Source organism: Centruroides sculpturatus, unplaced genomic scaffold (genome assembly GCF_000671375.1).
Source record: "Centruroides sculpturatus isolate CEXI.00-Female unplaced genomic scaffold, Cexi_2.0 scaffold11, whole genome shotgun sequence".
In the NCBI taxonomy this organism is placed as follows: domain Eukaryota; kingdom Metazoa; phylum Arthropoda; class Arachnida; order Scorpiones; family Buthidae; genus Centruroides; species Centruroides sculpturatus.
The window spans coordinates 687,010-709,679 of record NW_019384501.1 but is presented as its reverse complement, the minus strand read 5'-3'; the positions used below and the strand labels follow the sequence as shown (position 1 = coordinate 709,679).

Sequence of the window (22,670 nt, the reverse complement as noted above, 5' to 3'; positions counted from 1 at the left end):
GTCTGTAGACTAACAAATATATTAAACAACATTATACCAAGAAAGCTTAGCATAATACATATATACATTGTTAAAGTAAAATAAATTCATTTAAATTACATTGGGTACATTTTAATTTCTTTTTGCTGTTTCCATTATCATCTTTTTTTAACAGTCACACAATTAATTTTAAAAATTTAGTTCCTATAATCTAACAATTTTTTCATATAAATTCTTATAAATTTTCATTGTTATTTAATCAATCATAAAGATATATTGCTTGCATTTTTATACTTCTCAATTATGGTTTTAAACTGATACATTTAAAATACAAATATACTTTAGAAAACTTTTTTAAAAATTCATCTAGTTTTTTTTCTTTATATCAAATTTTAATGATAATTTTAACTTTGAAAAGAATTTCAAGTTACAATCTTCAATATTTTATCTATATTATCTTTACTCTTTTTCAAAACTTATACACAATAATCACCACTTGTATTAATACAATTTCTTACGTTTTCAGTTAAATATATATGCTACCTGTCATCAATTTTAAAACCTTCATTATCATTAATTCTATTATTTTTTTTAGTTTAATTATTTTTAAATGCTTGTAAAATTTTTCTTTTTATAATTTTTAATAGCATTCTTAACAATTTCACATTCTTCAGGGTTACAATGGTGAGCCACCGCTGAACTTATATGATTGATAAAAAAAAATCATATATGTTCCTGAATTTGAATGTCTAATTGAATACTTGTATATTGTTTACAACTGTTTTGTTTATGTAAAAATGAATATGATAAATAATAATAATGTAAGGGCAAAAAGCTGAGATGATGATGATAATAAGTATACTTTTTTTTTATAGAACTTTTTATAGAATTTATTTTTTATTAATAGATAATAAATTGACAGAAGAAGAATTAAATTTCTTGATAGCTCATGCACATAGACGTGTTGAACAGTTGCAGAAACAAATTGCCAAACAACAGGTATTATAATTTTATCAATCATCATATATTAAAATATTATATTAATAAAAAATAATTTTGAAATAAAACTGTTTTACAATAATAATTTTTCTACGAATTATCAAGTTTATAAAATCATCATCAGTTATTTTCTTATGTGAAAATTACAAATTTCTCTTTAATTGCCACATTTATTGATATTCAGAATAAGTGGTTTCATTGATTTTTGTATATTAATTAATCAGTGAATTATCAATTCAATAATTATAATGAACTTTTTAATGTAGTTTACTTCAATTAACTGTAGTTTTTCTTTAGTAATACATAATACATTCAACATACATACAAGATTTTCTAAACAGTATTATCTTATTGTTAACCTATTAAAATATATTATTATTGTATAAAAGAGTAAAAAAAAAATCTAAATATATTTTATTTAAATAACAAAATATAAGAGAAATGAATATTACATAAATTTGAAAGCTGTGAAGCAAGGTAAAAATTTGAAAGAAATAAATTTTTCCTTCTTGAAATTTTCTGCAAAATATCTTTAGCTGAAAATGAATTTAGCTTCTTATATCTGTTATGATTCTACTTTTTACTGAATTTAAATTGATCCATTGAATCTTCTATCAGAGGATGTTTGTGTTTTAAAGATAGATTAATTACAATATAAAGGTTTTATTGTCAAATTATTGTTTTTGCATATGTTGCAGCTAATAATATAAACAGATAATAAACACAATAGCAATTAATAATTTAAACATACTTATTATATTTGTTTATAGTATTCTTTAATTCATTATCTTTCAGTAATTTAATATTTTTACATAATTATAAATTTAACATAATTTGAATACACAAAGCTACTTAACATTAAAAATATTAACAAGGATGGATGATGTATATTCACTTTTCAAAAATAGTGGCAATGTTAAATTTGAGAAGTTTTAGTTAAGAAATTCATTATCTGTGTTTTTAAAAAAAATTTATTTTCTTTTCTCAGGTTTTAGAATATGAGCACGTTCAAGATGCATTAAAGCAACAAAAAGAAGAATATGAGAAAGTTGTAAATTCTACGATAAGTTCAGAACTATCCAGACAACAGAGAGAATTAGAAATAGAATTTAAAAAAAGTGTAAGGTTTGATTTTTACAAAATATTCTGTTTTTGATTTTAACTTTTATAGGATTTAATTTTTAAAATTTGAACGACAATTCTAATTAACCCCCTCTTAATCACTGTTGCATCCCATATATTCAAATGCAGTGAATTCTTTTTTTGGCTTTGACATAAGTCATCTGTTTGTTGCAAAAAACGCTCTAGAAATATTTATTTTATCATATGATGCATTTACTGTCATTAAATGTTTATCTAACTATTTCTCCAAAGATGGCATTATGTTACAAAAATTATTTTGTCATTTTTGGTGGGAAAATGTAGTTTAATTTTGGAATCTGATAGTGACTATGTAAATTGTTTTTGGTAGTTTTTTGTTTTTTTAGATAAATAAATAAAATTATTATTTATTATATTATTTTTAGACAAAAAACACATGTAAGTGGTAATTTTTTGCAAATTACTTCCTAAATATTAATTATACATCAAATATTAATGAAAAAAATTGACAGGTTTTAGATGGTAACCCTGAAAAAAATTTGACTGAGAACAGGTTAAAGACAGATTATTCTGATATTGTTTATATAATAATAAAAGTTTTTGTGAAATTTAAAAATTCACAAAAACACAAAATTGCTTTATTGGAACATCCATTCTTTGTCCAAACTTAACTTTTACTTAGTTGACAATTGGCATTTGCTTCCACCTTCCATATAAATTTCTAAGCATTTTCAAGCATTACCTTTTTAGAGTGAATTAGCCACAGCCAACAAATAATTATTTTCTCATATTTCTGAGGAAAGTTTACAAAAGCATAATTTTGCAGAATTTACATATTTATGAATACATTGTGTTTCACCAGTAAACCTTCTGTTCTATTTATTACTACTGTTTGTTATATTGTTTTGACTGTTGATTAGAGTTTTGATACTTATAAATGTGAATAACTATTAATTCATATTCTATAATAGGAAGTTTTAATTGTCAGAAATGATATTTGAAATTGATAATACAGTAGAGCGTCGTTTATCCGAATCATTTGGGGACTGGGGTTGTTCGGATAACTTATTTTTCGGATAACCAATTATGTACGAAAAAATATATTAATTTATCCCGTGTTGAAATTTTTCTCCGTNTACAACTAAAATAACTCATAAACTGATTATTGATCATGTTTTTATAAATACAGCTATTAGAAGTTGTCAGTTAAACTAAATTTGAAAGAAAAAACGGATACATATTGCAATTCATAATCCAAAAGAAAAATTTTGTTTTATATATTTCAATCTTCTGAGGAATGTTGTGTGTATTTGAAATATCAGCTTGATAGCAATACAACAGAAAATACATGTTTCTTCAGCCATATTTTGATACATTTTTGCATTTTCTCTAAAAAGGATTTCCTTCAAAACTAATTAATTTAGCTTGTAAAGTAATGCAAAACTGAATAACAATTTTAAAATTATTCAAAGTACTATATTATCATCCACTCTGGACATTATTGCAACTAGGATTTGTTATACCAAGGGTAATGTCATCGTGGATGGAAGCATACTATATGCTTCTTGTCCTTACATTATTTAAAAAACATTGAATATACAGTAAAAGAATATTTGTAATTAATATAGTTGTTTATAATACTTCTTAAACTTCTATTCCATTGATGTCAGATTTATAGATATTAAATGGTATAATGGAGAATTTTATATGGTTTAAAAACAATTCAAATCATTTCATATTAAGAAAACATAAGAAAACAAAATGATCTGTAACATTTATGTTTTTATTTCCATCATTTGTTAAAAAGTAAGTTAATTCATATCTCCAAGCCTCTAGTTCAGGGGTGGCCAACAGTTTTTGCCCCCGGGCTGGATTGGAATGAAAACTTTTTCCACGGGAAGAAACTAGAAAGATTCCGCCCTAGAAGATTTTGTGGTGGTGCAAGATCTCATTGTGTTGTCACCCTGTAGAGACTGAATTTTAGATAGAGATTACAGATACATTTTTCACATTATCATGCTTTATCAACACTCTATGCTGTACTTAAGAGATTTGTAATGGAGAGTTAACTTTAAATGCACAGTAAGTAGTTGACCTTTTTTTTTTCTTTTTTTAGGTGTCAGAATTTTTCATTGAGCTATTCGGACTTCAATACCTAATATTGAAAGATTGGTCGCGGGCCACATAAATTCATTAGATGGGCCTGGTCTGGCCCTCAGGCCATATGTTGGCCATGGCTGCTCTAGTTCCTGAATAGATAATATTCAAAATATCTTTTCAGCATACGAAAATATATATTATGGAGCCTTTTAAATATAAACAGAAGAATAATTTGTGGGTCCAGTTTCATAAACTAAAGGGCATAAAAAAAAGTTGTTTTGTTTGAATCAGTGACATATTCCAAAATAAAAAAAAAATTTGTCTAAATTCTCAATTAAATACCAGTACATATTTGAAAATATATCAACAATATTAACCTTTGTGTAATTTAGTAAAAGAAAAGTATTTGATTATAATAAAATGAAAACACTTTTTAATATAATTATACAAATACATATTAAAGTATATTTTATAAACTTTTTGCTTTATTAGTAATATTACTGATAAATCTGTAAATATAAAGTATTGAATTTTTTAGTGCAAAGAAAGTGCTTGTTTGTTTTGTAACAGTTATAATATGAAAAACAGTTTGCAGAATACAAATCATGTACAGTACAATCTTGTAACAAAATCAATTGGATAAAAAAGTTTGACTATTTTTGTGTTAAGCAAGTAGCATTTTTATCTTTCTGTTGTATGTTACCATTAAGTTATGAAATTTATTTTTATGATGATGAACCAGTTATCAAATAACTTATTAATTTAATATTTGTAGGCAAGTGATTTGAAAGATGAATTTGAAAATGAATTAAGACAACAGTTAAGAAGACAAGCAGCTGCTCATAGTGATCATTTGCAAGAGGTGGTTCAAATACAGCAAAAACATTTTGAACGAAAACTAGAAGCAGCTCTTGAGGAGAAGATTGTTGAAGAAAGAAACAGATTTCAAAGTCTCTTAGAGACATCATTTACAAAATTAAATGGTATTGAAGATGGATTAAAAAGTAAGTAATTATTTTAAATTTTTTAAAAACTTTTTATTAGCATATTTTTATTTACTTTGCTCACAATGAGTGTTTGTTTATTTATGTAAATCATTTTTACAAATTAAAATTTTAAAATAACTAGAATCAGGAAACTTTGAATTAAACATTTGTTCATATTTAAATTGTATCTATACATTGAGAAAATGCTTATATTTATTCTGAACTTTTAAAATATTACAATTGATGATTATTCTGTGCTTGTTTTCATCTCCTTACATGTCTGTCACAGTAACAGACCATAGTACAAGTGTATTTTATGTCATCCTGGATTTTTGAATATATTTCTCATGAAATGTCTATCTAATAGATATTAAAAACTTTGCTAGGGTGTTAATGGAACAATTTATATTCATTCCATTTTTTGATCAAATAACATATTCTGAATAAGGAATTTCATCAATATATTTGAAGCACTTTATAAATTACCTTCAGAAGTGTTTGCTGATTTAATATAAATTCCAAATATTCTGTACAGTTGAGATTTTCCGTGCTTTTATTAAGTAATGTTGTTCTAGGATATGTCTAATTCTAATTTAAAAATTTTGATTTGAATGATTCTTTCATAATTATAACTTTCTCTTCTAATCTTATTTATAGTTAATTAAACAGTTACTCATTTTTAAAAAAATTTCTTTATTTTTAACTTATATTTGTAGGAAGAGAAGACTTAGATAAAGCAGCTAAAAAAGCTCAAGAATTGTGGTTGGCTTGCCAGTCACTCAAAGAATCCATCCGAAATGGTCACCCCGAAATCAGGCCTTTGTTATCTGCTGTGGAAGCTATTCGTAGTTCCATTAATTCAAAGGATAAATTTATCTTGACCATCCTCAACAGTATTCCCAAGCTTGCTCTTACCAGAGGTGTTTACACAGAAGAAGCTCTGAAAGAACGCTTCAGGCAAGTGGACAGGATTTGCCGCAGAGTAGCCTTAATTGATGACGATCACCGTAGAATAAACTATTTTAACTAATTAATGTTTCTCTATTAAATAATTAATTCTAATTTCCACTAATTGTTATTTAAATATTTACATTATTTAAAAAACATTGAATATACAGTAAAAGAATATTTGTAATTAATATAGTTGTTTATAATACTTCTTAAACTTCTATTCCATTGATGNCCATTAATTCAAAGGATAAATTTATCTTGACCATCCTCAACAGTATTCCCAAGCTTGCTCTTACCAGAGGTGTTTACACAGAAGAAGCTCTGAAAGAACGCTTCAGGCAAGTGGACAGGATTTGCCGCAGAGTAGCCTTAATTGATGACGATCACCGTAGTCTATATCATTATTTCCTTTCTTATTTTCAATCATTTTTAATAATACACAAAAAAATACCTAATGACGAGTTAATGAATAAGAGTGCAGTGGACCCTGACAAATGGGATACATTTGATATTTTGCAACGTATTGACCAAAGTATTATTTTGGAAGATCTTCAACAGGCACTCAGATATGCCAATCAGTTAACGGGAGAACCAAAAAATGTAGCAAAGAGTTGGATTAATGAGGTAATTTTACTTTTGGAAACAAAACAGGCCATAAATGCACTATTAGCCCATGCTGCTGCCATTAGCATTCAATCTTATAGTTAAAAAGGAATTTAGTCTTTAAATTGTAATAATTTAATCCTGAAGATTGATGATAGTTGAAAGGAAAAGTACTTTGTAAAATATACTATATATTTTTTTTTTCTTGAAAGAAAATAGAATTAAACTTGTTTTATAAATCCTGTTGATTTTAACATGTCTTAATGATGTTGAATGAATTTTATCTTTTGTTAAAATTATTTTAAAAAATTTTAATTCTGAAATTTTTTCATTTAGTTTTCCATAATTCTATTGCTTTCATTGGAGGATCTTAAAGAGACTAACTAATATTATCTGCTTAAAAACTGTTACTATATTATGTGAGAATTATCTGAATCATTTTAGTTGAAATTGTCAATTATTTAACGATGACAAATTAAGATGCAAATTATATAATTAATGCTACAACTAAAATAACTCATAAACTGATTATTGATCATGTTTTTATAAATACAGCTATTAGAAGTTGTCAGTTAAACTAAATTTGAAAGAAAAAACGGATACATATTGCAATTCATAATCCAAAAGAAAAATTTTGTTTTATATATTTCAATCTTCTGAGGAATGTTGTGTGTATTTGAAATATCAGCTTGATAGCAATACAACAGAAAATACATGTTTCTTCAGCCATATTTTGATACATTTTTGCATTTTCTCTAAAAAGGATTTCCTTCAAAACTAATTAATTTAGCTTGTAAAGTAATGCAAAACTGAATAACAATTTTAAAATTATTCAAAGTACTATATTATCATCCACTCTGGACATTATTGCAACTAGGATTTGTTATACCAAGGGTAATGTCATCGTGGATGGAAGCATACTATATGCTTCTTGTCCTTACATTATTTAAAATACTTTTATGTAATTCTCAAAATATGCAATGTCTACTAGGACAGATCGTATTATTTGGATTATTATACCGGTGTCCAAGTCCTGCAAAATGAGGAAACGTATCCAGAAAAAGGAAAAATCTTTATTGTTTGCCTGTTTAACCTGTACACACTTCCCTTTGCCTGGACCATTATGGAAGGGAAGTGATGGATATGTTGGTTTTAAGAAAAAAAAGGGAATGTGAAAACATATTCTTTATTAAAACCAACATGTCCATCACTTCCCTTCCATAATGGTCCAGGCAAAGGGAAGTGTGTGTACAGGTTAAACAGGCAAACAAAGATTTTTCCTTTTTCTGGATACGTTTCCTCATTTTGCAGGACTTGGACACCGGTATAATAAGTCCTAATAATACGATCTGTCCTAGTAGAGATTTAAATAATAAAATTGTATAACAAGGGAGAAAGGCTTAAGAATTAATATGCAAAGTACTGTTTAAGAGCTTAAACCTTGAATAATGAGTTGATATAAACATCAACATTTATTTTATTATTTATAACAAAATATTTGTACAGATATATATTTTTAAAAAACAATTACATTTTTTTAAAACCATACTGAATAATTGTTAACAATAATAATAAATATAAAATACAGTAATTCCACTTTTATTACATCATAAATCCAGATTATATATATCAAATAGTAAAACTGATTAAAAAGTTTCTTACATTTTTCTGAATTAGTTTGATTGTCATTATTTGATTTGTATTCAGAGGACCACAACACATGGGGGAAAAGGGGTACAAAGTTAAGAGAACAGCTTTGAAAATGTATAAAAGAAGCCAAAATTACATTAACTGATCCAACATCTGATTCTTTTTAATATATTTGTACAGTAGTATTACCAAATCATCTCTGTTTAACTACTTTGGCATCAACTTTTGATATGAGGCTTAATATTGAATATGCATGTTCAATATTATGCCAATGTATTCTATTCTATTCACAAAGAAAGTTTTCTTAATGATTGGTGTCAAAGCAAGGCACCAGCAAATAAGGCAACTCGACAGTCACATTTTCTCCAGTGTGGTTGCCGGGTGATTGAGATTAACCAAAATTATGGTGCCGTTTTGTGAGTCGTGATTGAATTTGATCCATACAGTGACTGGCTACTTATGCATTAGCACAGATATAATAATGCATATTGTATTTATTTAAATGGGAGTTTTACTTCCAATTTAGAGTCTGGTAGGAAAGTGGGTAATTTTAAATATTTTTGTAGTTTGAAAGACTTTTATATATAGATTATTAACATACATGAAAATAATATAATTTGCAAATGAAGGTGACTTGCATGATATTGTATGAAATCTTGTATACAAAAATTTCTAAACAGACCAATTCTTTAAAATATATCATTTTTCTCCTACACACTATATATTGAATGATTATTGGCTTAAATGTAGTAGTAATATAGCAGAGAATTTGCTGATTTCTAAATACAGCTGTCCCTTGATAATCCGACAGGTATGGGACCAAAGGGGTGTCGGATTACCGAAAGTGATTACACATTTGGCATTGTTTTGCTAGCAGTAGCCTGCGATATTCCCTATTCCAACTGTTCGAACAGAACTGCTCACGGAAAACACACGAAATGTGTGTCATCGTGTAAGAATTGGGTGGGGAGATTCACGTCGCAACATGCTTCTGTGCAAGCAGACACGTAACGGGGATGGGTACCTTGATGGGAGGTGAGTCTGACTATCAAGGGACAGCTGCACTTCAATAATAGGCATAGAAATTTATACCTGTGGGAATAAATTGAAAATCTATAATGAACATGACAAATTAGAACAATTCAGTTAGAAATGAACTATGATCTAAAATAATAATACACAAAAATACCTGGAAGAAACTAGGTCTTCACATCTCCATGTTCTTCCACGTAATTTTACGTGTAAAATAACAACATTCTTCATGCTAATTTTCTTCTTTGTTTTAATTTTTTCAAATTAACTGTACAAATATCAAGTTAAAATTCTTTTGAAATCCAGCAAAGATTGATCTGTTTCTTCAATGAAAGGAATTTCATTCTGGAAACACTTACTACAAGCTTTTTTGCTTAGAATTTAGACATGAAACATACATTGATCTGTGATTCATATATAAAAAAAAACTACTAGTAGTACTTGAAAACATACAATAAATATTTTATTTCTTAGTTAATTAACAGAATAAACAGTTATGAGCAGTTGTAATATGAAAAACAAAAAATAATACCAGTATATTTACAACTATATTTGTTACAATTCTGTCTAATTTCTTGAATAACTTAAGATTTCTGAAATGATTTTCACAAAAATAGCACTGATTATTCATCACTTGGATATGGACAGAATGTTATCTCTGTAGTAATAAAATACTTTTCTATAATCTCAACTATTTTTTTTATAAAAAACTTATATTTTCAATTTCTATGTAAAGAGTGGATAACATCTTATTGTAAATAACAATCTAACTATTAAAATATATTTATATAATATAATCCAAGTAATGAATTGTTAACTCTTTCAATTTTTATAGTTTTCTTGAAGTAAAATTATTAACAATATAAAAAATTTAATACAAAATTTTCTAAATTGTAAAAATACATATGACACAACCTGTAGTTTTTATTAAAAAAAATCAGAAAATGCTTAGGAGCTTTTATGCAAAAAATGAAGCTTCAAGGATTTATTTTCTGTTGCTTGAATTTTTGCAAGCATATCATTTAGATTTATTACAACATATGGTTAATCTAGTAAAGAAGCATTTTGTCACATACTTGTTTAAAGCTAGGGAAGAGAAAATTGTTCTTTTTGGCAGCCATCACCAGCTTTGAATATTGTTCTTGTTACATTAATTGCTATCCCAACGATGGCTGCAAGAAAAACTATTTCTTTAGAAAACAAAATTCTGCTTCTTTATTCCTAGGTAATAGAAAATAAATCCCTGAAGATATTTTTGTATAACACAGAATACCAAACGACAGTTAAATTCTGTTCTGTGCAGACCTTGCAAAGAAAGCCACGAAACATCTTGAATGAAATTTTTTAATTTCAATTTTATAGTTCGTGACTACGCTTTAGATAAAATTATTATACCTTTTTCACACCTTTTTATTTCTATAATTTAAATCTCAAATAAAAAATAGTGTTTACACTTAAAATTTCATATATATATAATGAATATTAAAAGATTATAATCATTGCACAATCTTACACAAATATATTTCAAAATGACTACATGTTCAAAAATATACATAACAATTCATATAATGCATAAACAAAAACCAAATTCGAATGACTAGATATTTTTGTTTAATGAAAACATCAAAATATCTTTGTGTTCAGCTGTGTTTCCAATGTTAAAAAGTAAGTTTCATATTTTTCTGAATTTTTACACGTTTTAGTCGATTCGTTTACTTCTCTATAGTCGTGCAGAGAATCGTTTTGCCGACCGTTTCGCCCCGAAGAGTTAATAAAATAGGTTCTTTCTGGTGAAATGTTATGAGATCTACTACGGATACAAAAGCCTGGAAAAAAATTTTACATTAGTAACATAAAATGAATTCCATTTGGTCAAGTAATTATGTAGTAATATTGGAAAGTGATGCCAACTGTTGCATTCAAAATAAACATATCGTTCACTGAAATTTTATGTAAATATGATTTAAAGCAGATATCAAGTAAGAGAATAAACAGTAGCTATTAATACATGCTGCATTTTATTGGAATCTCTTCTAAGTATACGAAACAGGCTATTAATTAATTTTGTGTTATTTCAAATAATAAATATGGATAATATGTTATGCATTAAGCTAAAGGCTATTTTATTCATATTTGTAATATGTCATAGATTTCAGAATCTCAAATTCATCAAGCAATATAATGCAACTTCAGCAGCTAAACTTGAAGGTGGCATTTTAAGTAAACTAAAAAATTAAATCACCATAAATATTTATCAGCAATTGTTTTATAAAAAAAAAACATAAATTAATCATTTATTTTAAATTTGAAAATAAGGTATGAACAAAACCAATGTATTAAGGTGTTACTGTATTAATTATCATCAAATAATAATGAGAAGGATAAACTTTCAGTGATATCTTGAATAATGCATTGCAAATAGCATTTCCTGCAAGTTAAGAATTTTTTCAGACACAAAGAATAATCATAAAATATTTCAAATGTTAAAATCAATCCACTTATATACTATAAGCATGTAGAATGTACAATTTCATGTCAATGTTGGTGAAAATTAATACAGTAGACCCCCCTATAACGCTTAGATACGTTCCACGCTAAGCGAATGTTACGTTATATGAATGATTAAATACATGAGCCAATCGCAGCCCGATAGGTGGGAACTTTACGGACTAAGGCTGTTCGAAAGGTTTTCTTCTATAAAATTAACCGATTCTAGACTAATTCCACTCAACATTTCCAAAACACGTATAATTTTTTGGGAGTAATCCGTACAAACTATGCTATAAACAAAAAATTATAGGATTACTTACCGAGTTTGTACCGTTCGACTACGCCGTTGCTTAAAGCTGGTTTTCATCGCGGAACAGCACACGAAACGACGGCCGCAATTTCTGATAACGAATTTTTGGCGGAAAAATAACTTGACCTTTGGAGACATCATTAATATAAATAATTTTTATGGCCGTTGAATAAGAAGTGTTTCTTTCACAAGAAATGTATAAAATTAGTGCTGTATTAGACTTACGGTACCTAATTTACATACTGTACAGACGATAATAAACTCAACTTACTAGCCTAAAATCTCCGTAGCGTGTTGCCAGGCGGCAGAAAGCATATATATAATTATAATAAAGTTACAATAAATTAAGTTAATATATAATTATATATACAGTACCTAATTTATATATAATTAATATATAATTATATGTACAGTACCTAATTTATATATAATTTATATATAATACTAAACAGACGATAGCAAACTCAATTTAGCCGCTCCGTAGCGTGGCGCAGGGTCGGAGGAAAGTAGTTCGGCTGCTCATCCACTATTGGTCCAGACTCTATCAATCTTGTCGCGAAACGACGTTATGGGAGGTATGTTATACGACAGTTTCTACAATTTTTTCGCTACGTTATAGGAATTGTCGTTATTGGAACGTACGTTATAGGGGGGTCGACTGTATTCAAAAGTAGATTCATTAAAATATTCTTCACTAGGCATTCATTGAATGATAATTACATTAACTAGCCTTGAAGAAATTGATTTTAATTGTTCAAAAAAATCAAGGTTATCTAAGCAAAAATTTCATCAACTTGAATTGCATTAATAATCTTCAAGAATGACTTTATGGAATTGATTTTTAACTATTACGATGCTAATTTTCTAATTTTATTTTTACATTAATAGAGAGACGAGAGACCATTTTACATTAAAATTTAAAGTATGAAATTACAAAAATTAAGCTTGTCAATATCAAATTTGACAACTGCTATAATACAAATCTGTCCTTAGTGATTCTGTATTATAACACTAAGGGTTTAACAAGCATCTAACTCTGGTTTTCATTAAAAGTTTTTCGCATTAATCTATTTCTTATTAAATTGATGACAATTATTGACATAGAAGAGAAATGGAGAATGATGTTATCCATGATAAATATATTTTGCCTTCTGAATTGCCTAATTTAAATTTTGGCTATATATGAATCCAACTGCAAATGATTTCTGTGTGTATCATCAATAATTTTTCCTTCATCTTATATATTTACCAAAAACAAATTGTCATATAAAACTAATGGCTAAAATGGTGTAAATTGTATAACACAAATTAAACCATATCTTATCTTTCCTCAGATAAAAATCATAAAATAACAGTGCCATGATAACTAATATAAAATAAATTAACTTTTAGAGAGGACCATTACTGGCTTTCTGGTGGTTAAAAACATTAAGTATATAATAGAAAAAAAAAAGCTTTTTGACAGAGAAAGACCAGCAAAAGTTGTTTTACATTTTTTTAAATGATGTAATTTAACTTTATAAAAAATCTTTGATGAGCAACAACAATCATCTGCTATATTATATTTTGTTAAGTAGCATTGTTTAATGTTTAATGTTTAATCAATGTAATGAATGAAGGCATGTTAATGAGAACTAATCAGACTGCTTTGATGGAGCAAAACTAATATCATTCAATTGTTGATGTCAACTTATTTGAAATAGCCTTTAACCTAATTAATGCCTTACCAAGACCATCTGGATAAACAACATTATTTTATATTGCCATGAATGAGGTAACTATTAAGTAAACATTAAAATTATTGTCTGCAAATGTATTTTACAGAAATTTGATTTATATATACCTTTTCTCTTGGCTTTTCCCTTCCCAAGGAAAACATTCCATCTGGCCTATGACGGATATTTAGATGAAAAATTTTACCACAGTGAGAAACGGTTAAAGTGAAAGGATTACTGAGTCCTGCTCTTTTACTCGGTCGTACTACATATACTCCATCTTCTGATAAGTTTGAAACTCTCTCTTCGGCTACTTCTCTCTCAATGTTATGAAACCAAGGGTACTAAAGAACATTTAAACATTTCATATTAGAAAACAGTTATACTAATTAACAAGGAAAGATCATATCATGCTATATTTACTAATTTTTCTTGTATAAAAAGACACTCAAATCAATCAAAATAATAGGACAATATAGATGGCTGAGCCTGTGTGTTATGTCTCGTAATGATGATTTTCATAAATTTATGGCTTATTAATTAAAAAGACTTTAAACAAACAAACAAACACAAATAGAGAGAGGGAGACAATTACTGGCCTTCTTTGGAGTGTGTTTCAAAAACATGCTGAAAAACTTCAGGGAGTTATAAAGGACACCAAAACAATCACTTTTTCTTAATAAACCATGTCCACAAATGATCTTTGGCAACAGAGCAAATTATTTGAATTTACAGAGAGTGCTCAAAACAGTGACCACGTACTTCAATACAGAGATTGCATTGTTGGTTAATGGTTTCATGGAACCTATGGAATATTCCTGGAATAGCTTGCACATGTATGCAACAAGCAATGACTCGTCAGATGATCTTGATGGCTTCTTGGAGTACCACTCTTTGTATAAGCATGCAGCTTTTAGTCCATTATATACAAGATAAACAAGATGCATCTTGGCTAGTTCTTCAAAAGAATAATTATTATCCATTTTGAATACATAAATGAGTAACAAACAAAAGTTGAAGGTACTGAGGTTGCCAATTGATATTTTCAAAAAGGTGGTTTTTTACTAACTTTCATTAGGATAATGGAACTTTGTTATGTTGTGATAACAAAACATTAATAAAAAGGCAATAAAACAAAAAAAAATGCTTGTATTCTCACTGGCAGCCAGTGTGAAATGATTTTAAATTAAAACTTTAATTTGCTCTATTGCCAAAATGAATCATTTGCAAACATGAGTTTAAAGTGATTGACAAACATAGAGGAAACCAAAACAATGTTTTTGAAATACCTTGAATATATTTCTTGATAATTCTACATTTTTAGCATAAATATAATTAATAAATTCATAGTAATCTGACTAAATAAACTTCATTTTACATCATTTTAGTTATGAAGGATTTATATACAAGTGTACTTTTAATCCTTGGATTTAAGTTAATGCAGTTTATTAATAGAGAGGTTGCGGCCGTCATATTCAGCCCAAACTGTGAATGGCGGACCGTCGAGTGCTGCCATCTGGCAATTCTGGATGGTCGATAATGGTGTTGGCTACGTCTAGCATGGCAGGTAGAAGATCGGTTTAAACTTCTTTATTTTAATAAAATAGGTCATAATTTTAACTCCAAACACAAAAAAATGATGATTATTTAAGCATTTACGAATAATATTGTAAAAAAAACAGATGATTTTAATCCAGAAATTATTTAATTATTCAATTTTTTAGCAAGTGATGCGAAGTGCCTATAGAATTTACATATATTTGCCTTCATAATAGCTTATCTTAAGGTAGGTTTGTTCTTCCAAGGCATCTACCATCAACAGTGTAATACGTGTGTAAATTTTCTAAAAATTAATTTTTTGAGCTGATTTCAAATTTACATAAACCACTACTTCCCTCGACAAAAGTATGAGGTAGTCCTATGATCGGACTATCGTCCGATTGTATGGTAGGAGACACAACGCTAATTAAAAATAATTATTTAGTGTTATTAAACATCCTATAAATACTTTAAAATAGTTTAATTTGTTTGTTTATCTTCGCTGGTAACCCTCGATGTTAAATGTAGCCACCATTTTTTCAACAAATTTCCCGTGAGTCAATGCGCGACGTTCACCGAGTCACGTGATGTTGTGAACGTGCACCACAACGATTTTTTCTTGGAGTTAAAATGTAAACCGTGTACTTCTGCTTGCCGTGTACAAGTAACAAGCTGCAACCTCTCTGATCATGGGCAATTATTTAGTAAGTGCCATTTTTCAGTATAACATTTTAATATATATTTAAGTTATGAAAGTAAAAATATGCTAAATAAACTATTTGATTATGGAGAGTCTACTTACCATACTTTCACTACTTTCAAAGAGTAAATCTACTATCTTAACCAAGAACTATATGTACTGTATGTATGTATATATATACACAGGGTGTTCATAATTAAAGTTCACATTTCAAAAAGATATAGTTTTCAAATAAAATTCTATTACCACAGAAGTTTCCATGTAAAGTATAAAGTCATTTTGCAGATTAGTTTCTGAATTATATTTTTTTGAAATGTGAAGTTTAATTATGAACATCCTGCATATTAAAATTATACTACAGGTCTAGAAATAAACATGTTACATTAAACAGTATGTACTGTACATAAGACAAAGAGAAATGTAATGAAATGATAAAAACTAAACAATACCCCATTTAAAGCTTGTATAGGTACAGGAGGAAGTGGTCTGTTTGCCACATTTAATCCTATTTGAAAAAGTAATAGAATTATTATTTTTACAATTTAGATTTTAAATTATCAGTTTTTTAAAATTACTGAAAAATAATCTTACCTGCATCATCAACCGGTTGGGGAGATGTTTTCGGGAAGCCGACTTGCGAGATTTTCCTTACTTCTAAAGAACTTGTAGAATTCCGAGGAGAACTACTTGGACTGCTTTCTGCAGCTGAAAAATAAATGAATGCATACTGTTAAAAGATACATAAATGAATTAATTCATTTATGTAAATGAATTTATAAGCATTAAAGAATTTTTTCTTCAATTATTGGGAAAAATTGACAAAAATTTTATAATCAAATTATTCTTTTACAAGATTTCATTCATATATATTTTTGCGTTATGAAATACAAAAGTTTAAGATATCATGAAATACATTTTAAATTCAGACTATTTTTTTTAATAAATATATATTAGACAGTACATAATATATGTATATTAGTAGAGTTATATTGGAAGTTTGTACTATTAACACAATAAAAGTTAAAAATCCCAAACATTTATAGAAGACCACCTTCAAAGTAAGTTGAAGGAAATTACTTTGCCAAATGTGCTTACTTTACTTTGTTTTTAATAAGTACTACAAGCATTTGGCAGAATATAAGTCGATCTTGAAACACATCCTTAAGTGTAACTGTCACAGAATTGTTGACCTCTTCTGCTGATTTGAACCAGCAACCTCTTCAGTATAGTTTTCATTTTAATGAAGACATGAACGTCAGAAAAAGGTACAGAAGACTGGAAGTACAGATATCTAGTGTTTTGACAGATATTCACTAACCAGAATGAAATGATGGAGAATCCAGCATTTTGTTTTCCGGAGATGAAATCATTTTCATATTACTGTTCAATCAAGAATATCAATGTAGGATTTCATGTTAATGGGCTTACTATCAGAAAAACTCGTAGCAAGCTTTCAGATCAAAAAGTACTCAAGAATATAACCAAAATGGGCTGCAAGAGTGTTATAATAAGTGGTACAAACATTGAAAGTAGTGTATAGCTGCAGAAGATACTTATTTTGCAGGTGATCATCTTTTAACATAAATTGTATTATATTGTTAGTAAAGGTATTTAAAGTTTGGTTTATATTTGACTATTATGTATATTAGTCTTAATTAACGTCATCAATCAGTTATTAGTATTGGCAACTAATTACAATAATTAGATTCTACTGTATTTCTAAATGCTTTTAACTGCATTACTTGTCCTAATATTGATCAATTTCTATTATTATTAACTATCTTCCTACATCATACTGTATTTGAGTTTGCAGTGTTAGATCTGCTATTAAATTCTATCATTTTAGAGATTTGAGATTCTGACTATGCAAAACAAACCCAGTCAGAATAAAACTCAGATTGTCCATATAATATTTAAATATGTTTAAACAATAGAAATCACTGAAGTACAGGTATCTAATATTACATCTAGTGAACACATCTAAAACAAAAGCCAATCATGAAAATTATTATACAGTGGTCTCTCATACTTTGAATGACCTGAAACAAATTTAAAGTCCAAATCAATTTTTCCGATTAGAAATGATGGAAAGTCAATTAATTCATTCCCAGACCCTAAAAAAATGCTCATTTCCTGAAGGTCAACATTACCATACTTTTAGCCACATTTGCTGCTTTTATTTCTTTCTTATTCTTAAGAATGATGCACACTGTCAATTTCAGCATTTTAAACATGACTCCAGATCTGCCACACATGTACCGGTACCACTTTCATGCTTTGAAATAAGTTCTTTTCTCATCTCAATTGTTGCTATTACAACTTTCCTCTTAGGCTTTGTTTCTTCTATACACTTCTTGAATGCCATAGTTAATAGGGGTTTTATATATAAACAAAAACATCAAAAATAAAACAGAAAAAGCACTGAAAATGCATAAGAATAACACGAGATGCTTTCACAGCAATAGCAACTTAGGTGCACAACAGATGCCATTTATGCTGCAAGTGCATTTTTTCACTTTACAGTATATACAATTTGAACATATTATAGAAGCATTGTTCAAACTCAAGATCAAATTTTTCTCAAATTTAGCATTCCAACTCCGGAACATTTGAAGTACAAGGCACCATTGTATTTTAACTCCCAATAACTGAGTGTAAAATATTATCAACTTAGCTTCACAAAAATTACATTATTTTTAAAATAAAGTGTTATATAAGATTCTGCTGAAGAAGATTTGCAAAAAACATTCTTCTGATACAAATATACCTTTCGTACTATGTATTATAATTAAAATTATAATTTAAATTTCAACTTTCTTTAGATGAATTATAAGAAAAATATACTTTAAAAAATTTTTATAAAATTACCATTTCTATCAGGTGTAGATGATCTAGACAACTGACTATCTGTAGCTATTACTGCTTCTGTGATACTTTTATCTGTACCTTTTGGAGCACTTCCAGATGTACTACGTTTGGAATCTCTAAATCCACCAAGAAGATTAGTCAAAATGCTACTGTTTGCTGTTGAAAGTCCATTCTGAACCGATTCATCTATTGATTTCTTTGGTAACAGTGGACGCTCAGAAGTACCAATTTTATCTTTATTACTGGCAACTGCTGACGATGCTAGAGATTCTTGAAGCTTTTTAGGTTTTTCTGGTAATGGTGGAGGAGAAGAGGTTTGTGATCCAACGATCCGAGGAGGAACTGCAGGACGGTTTGTTTTATCACATGAAACAGGTAATCCAGATCCAGTCCATTGACATTCTGAAATATGTTATTTAAAATAAGCTAAATAAATTGTACCATTTAATGTTAATAGGTTTTATAAGAAATAATTATTATAAAACTAGAAATTAATTGTATCATCATTCAAAATTACAAAAATGAAGTTTAAAAGATATAAAACTATTGATAACTTATGTTTTCTTGAAAATTTTCTAAGATTATAAAATTTTAAACTAATATTTTGTGCATAGGATTTCAAAAAACCAATGGGAAATGTATGTAATTCAAGTAAAACTCATTCTATATCACTATCAGTTCTAATAATAATCATCATAAATTCATGTAATCTTACTTTAACTCTAAACTGTCAAATTTATTTGAAGAAACAGAGGTGAATAGTTCAGAAATATATGAATTTCTCTATGGAGTTAAATAAAGCAAAGCAACTGAAAGGTCATCAGTAATTATCTACAAGTACTACATACAATCAGGAATCTAAGACAATTTTCATTAAATGTATTATGTTATATCAGAGTAATCAAATTAAAATTTTTATTCTAAAGAACATTTTTAAATTTAAGCATAACTTATTCATTCAATTCTCCGAATGAGATTTTATTATATTTATATCACATTAAAAAAATAATAATAAAGTTAGCATGGTGTGTCCTGTTAAATGGATGACAGGAAATAATGTCAAATCCATCCGTCCATAAATTATTGGAGTGGATTTGAACCTGGATTCCCTCTAGTAGTGATATTCAAACAGTTCCATAAACACTTCTATAAGAAATTTTTAATAAATGTTTATTGTCATTATTTTAACCAAAATATCAAACACTACTATGCATATGTAGCTAGAACTATTTCTAAGATTATCAGCACAAAACCTTTCTCACTAATTTCTAGCCTTATTAACTGGAGTACAAACGTTTTCGGCCTTCTTAATAGGCCTTCCTCGGGTACACTGTAGAGCGTCGGCTAGAAGAAGTTTAAATGCTGCCAATGTTTACCCAGGTATCGTCTTACCAGTGACGTCATCGTCGATGATAGGTATACGATACTGAGGGCGAAAAATACATACTTTTGGTAAAGAAGGGAGGTGTGCAGATAGGATACTTGCTAAAGTTGGGGNTTTAGTTGAATTTACTGATTTATCCAAGAATGTAATTTTTACTATTTTATACCATTATATTGTATAGTTAGGGGAGACCGGGGTAACTTCGGCATGCGGGGCAAGTTTGTCAAGCGCTTTTTTTTAAAAAAGCAAATTAAAAGGAGACTTTGGTTATAGGTTAGCCACTTCAACCTGCATTCTTGCATCTTCCTGCTCCAGGGATCCACCTTAACAGATATTCAAAAAATACATATGACACAACCTGTAGTTTTTATTAAAAAAATCAGAAAACGCATATACATAACATTTTTTATGCAAAAAATGAAGCTTCAAGGATTTATTTTCTGTTGCTTGAATTTTTGCAAGCATATCATTTAGATTTATTACAACATATGGTTAATCTAGTAAAGAAGCATTTTGTCACATACTTGTTTAAAGCTAGGGAAGAGAAAATTGTTCTTTTTGGCAGCCATCACCAGCTTTGAATATTGTTCTTGTTACATTAATTGCTATCCCAACGATGGCTGCAAGAAAAACTATTTCTTTAGAAAACAAAATTCTGCTTCTTTATTCCTAGGTAATAGAAAATAAATCCCTGAAGATATTTTTGTATAACACAGAATACCAAACGACAGTTAAATTCTGTTCTGTGCAGACCTTGCAAAGAAAGCCACGAAACATCTTGAATGAAATTTTTTAATTTCAATTTTATAGTTCGTGACTACGCTTTAGATAAAATTATTATACCTTTTTCACACCTTTTTATTTCTATAATTTAAATCTCAAATAAAAAATAGTGTTTACACTTAAAATTTCATATATATATAATGAATATTAAAAGATTATAATCATTGCACAATCTTACACAAATATATTTCAAAATGACTACATGTTCAAAAATATACATAACAATTCATATAATGCATAAACAAAAACCAAATTCGAATGACTAGATATTTTTGTTTAATGAAAACATCAAAATATCTTTGTGTTCAGCTGTGTTTCCAATGTTAAAAAGTAAGTTTCATATTTTTCTGAATTTTTACACGTTTTAGTCGATTCGTTTACTTCTCTATAGTCGTGCAGAGAATCGTTTTGCCGACCGTTTCGCCCCGAAGAGTTAATAAAATAGGTTCTTTCTGGTGAAATGTTATGAGATCTACTACGGATACAAAAGCCTGGAAAAAAATTTTACATTAGTAACATAAAATGAATTCCATTTGGTCAAGTAATTATGTAGTAATATTGGAAAGTGATGCCAACTGTTGCATTCAAAATAAACATATCGTTCACTGAAATTTTATGTAAATATGATTTAAAGCAGATATCAAGTAAGAGAATAAACAGTAGCTATTAATACATGCTGCATTTTATTGGAATCTCTTCTAAGTATACGAAACAGGCTATTAATTAATTTTGTGTTATTTCAAATAATAAATATGGATAATATGTTATGCATTAAGCTAAAGGCTATTTTATTCATATTTGTAATATGTCATAGATTTCAGAATCTCAAATTCATCAAGCAATATAATGCAACTTCAGCAGCTAAACTTGAAGGTGGCATTTTAAGTAAACTAAAAAATTAAATCACCATAAATATTTATCAGCAATTGTTTTATAAAAAAAAAACATAAATTAATCATTTATTTTAAATTTGAAAATAAGGTATGAACAAAACCAATGTATTAAGGTGTTACTGTATTAATTATCATCAAATAATAATGAGAAGGATAAACTTTCAGTGATATCTTAACTTGCAGGAAATGCTATTTGCAATGCATTATTCAAGAATTTTTTCAGACACAAAGAATAATCATAAAATATTTCAAATGTTAAAATCAATCCACTTATATACTATAAGCATGTAGAATGTACAATTTCATGTCAATGTTGGTGAAAATTAATACAGTAGACCCCCCTATAACGCTTAGATACGTTCCACGCTAAGCGAATGTTACGTTATATGAATGATTAAATACATGAGCCAATCGCAGCCCGATAGGTGGGACCTTTACGGACTAAGGCTGTTCGAAAGGTTTTCTTCTATAAAATTAACCGATTCTAGACTAATTCCACTCAACATTTCCAAAACACGTATAATTTTTTGGGAGTAATCCGTACAAACTATGCTATAAACAAAAAATTATAGGATTACTTACCGAGT

At 28.0% G+C, this 22,670-nt stretch overlaps 2 protein-coding genes across 2 annotated transcripts in view; one reads left to right on the top strand and one right to left on the bottom strand.

The window, feature by feature from the left end:
* LOC111622066 (MICOS complex subunit Mic60-like) overlaps positions 1 to 6,983 on the top strand; it is a 54,269-nt gene extending 47,286 nt beyond the window's left edge. The window contains exons 11-15 of the mRNA XM_023364383.1: positions 887 to 978; positions 1,967 to 2,098; positions 4,955 to 5,183; positions 5,882 to 6,030; positions 6,363 to 6,983. Of these exons, the coding sequence (XP_023220151.1) occupies positions 887 to 978; positions 1,967 to 2,098; positions 4,955 to 5,183; positions 5,882 to 6,030; positions 6,363 to 6,824 (1,064 nt within the window). The 3' untranslated portion in view covers positions 6,825 to 6,983. The remainder of the gene's footprint in view (positions 1 to 886; positions 979 to 1,966; positions 2,099 to 4,954; positions 5,184 to 5,881; positions 6,031 to 6,362) is intronic.
* A 1,588-nt stretch (positions 6,984 to 8,571) lies between these two features.
* Positions 8,572 to 22,670, bottom strand: part of LOC111622064 (SH2 domain-containing protein 6-like) — a 31,741-nt gene continuing 17,642 nt past the window's right edge. The window contains exons 8-12 of the mRNA XM_023364382.1: positions 19,024 to 19,425; positions 16,747 to 16,860; positions 16,605 to 16,660; positions 14,045 to 14,260; positions 8,572 to 11,227 (exon numbers count right to left, since the gene is read on the bottom strand). Of these exons, the coding sequence (XP_023220150.1) occupies positions 11,114 to 11,227; positions 14,045 to 14,260; positions 16,605 to 16,660; positions 16,747 to 16,860; positions 19,024 to 19,425 (902 nt within the window). The 3' untranslated portion in view covers positions 8,572 to 11,113. The remainder of the gene's footprint in view (positions 11,228 to 14,044; positions 14,261 to 16,604; positions 16,661 to 16,746; positions 16,861 to 19,023; positions 19,426 to 22,670) is intronic.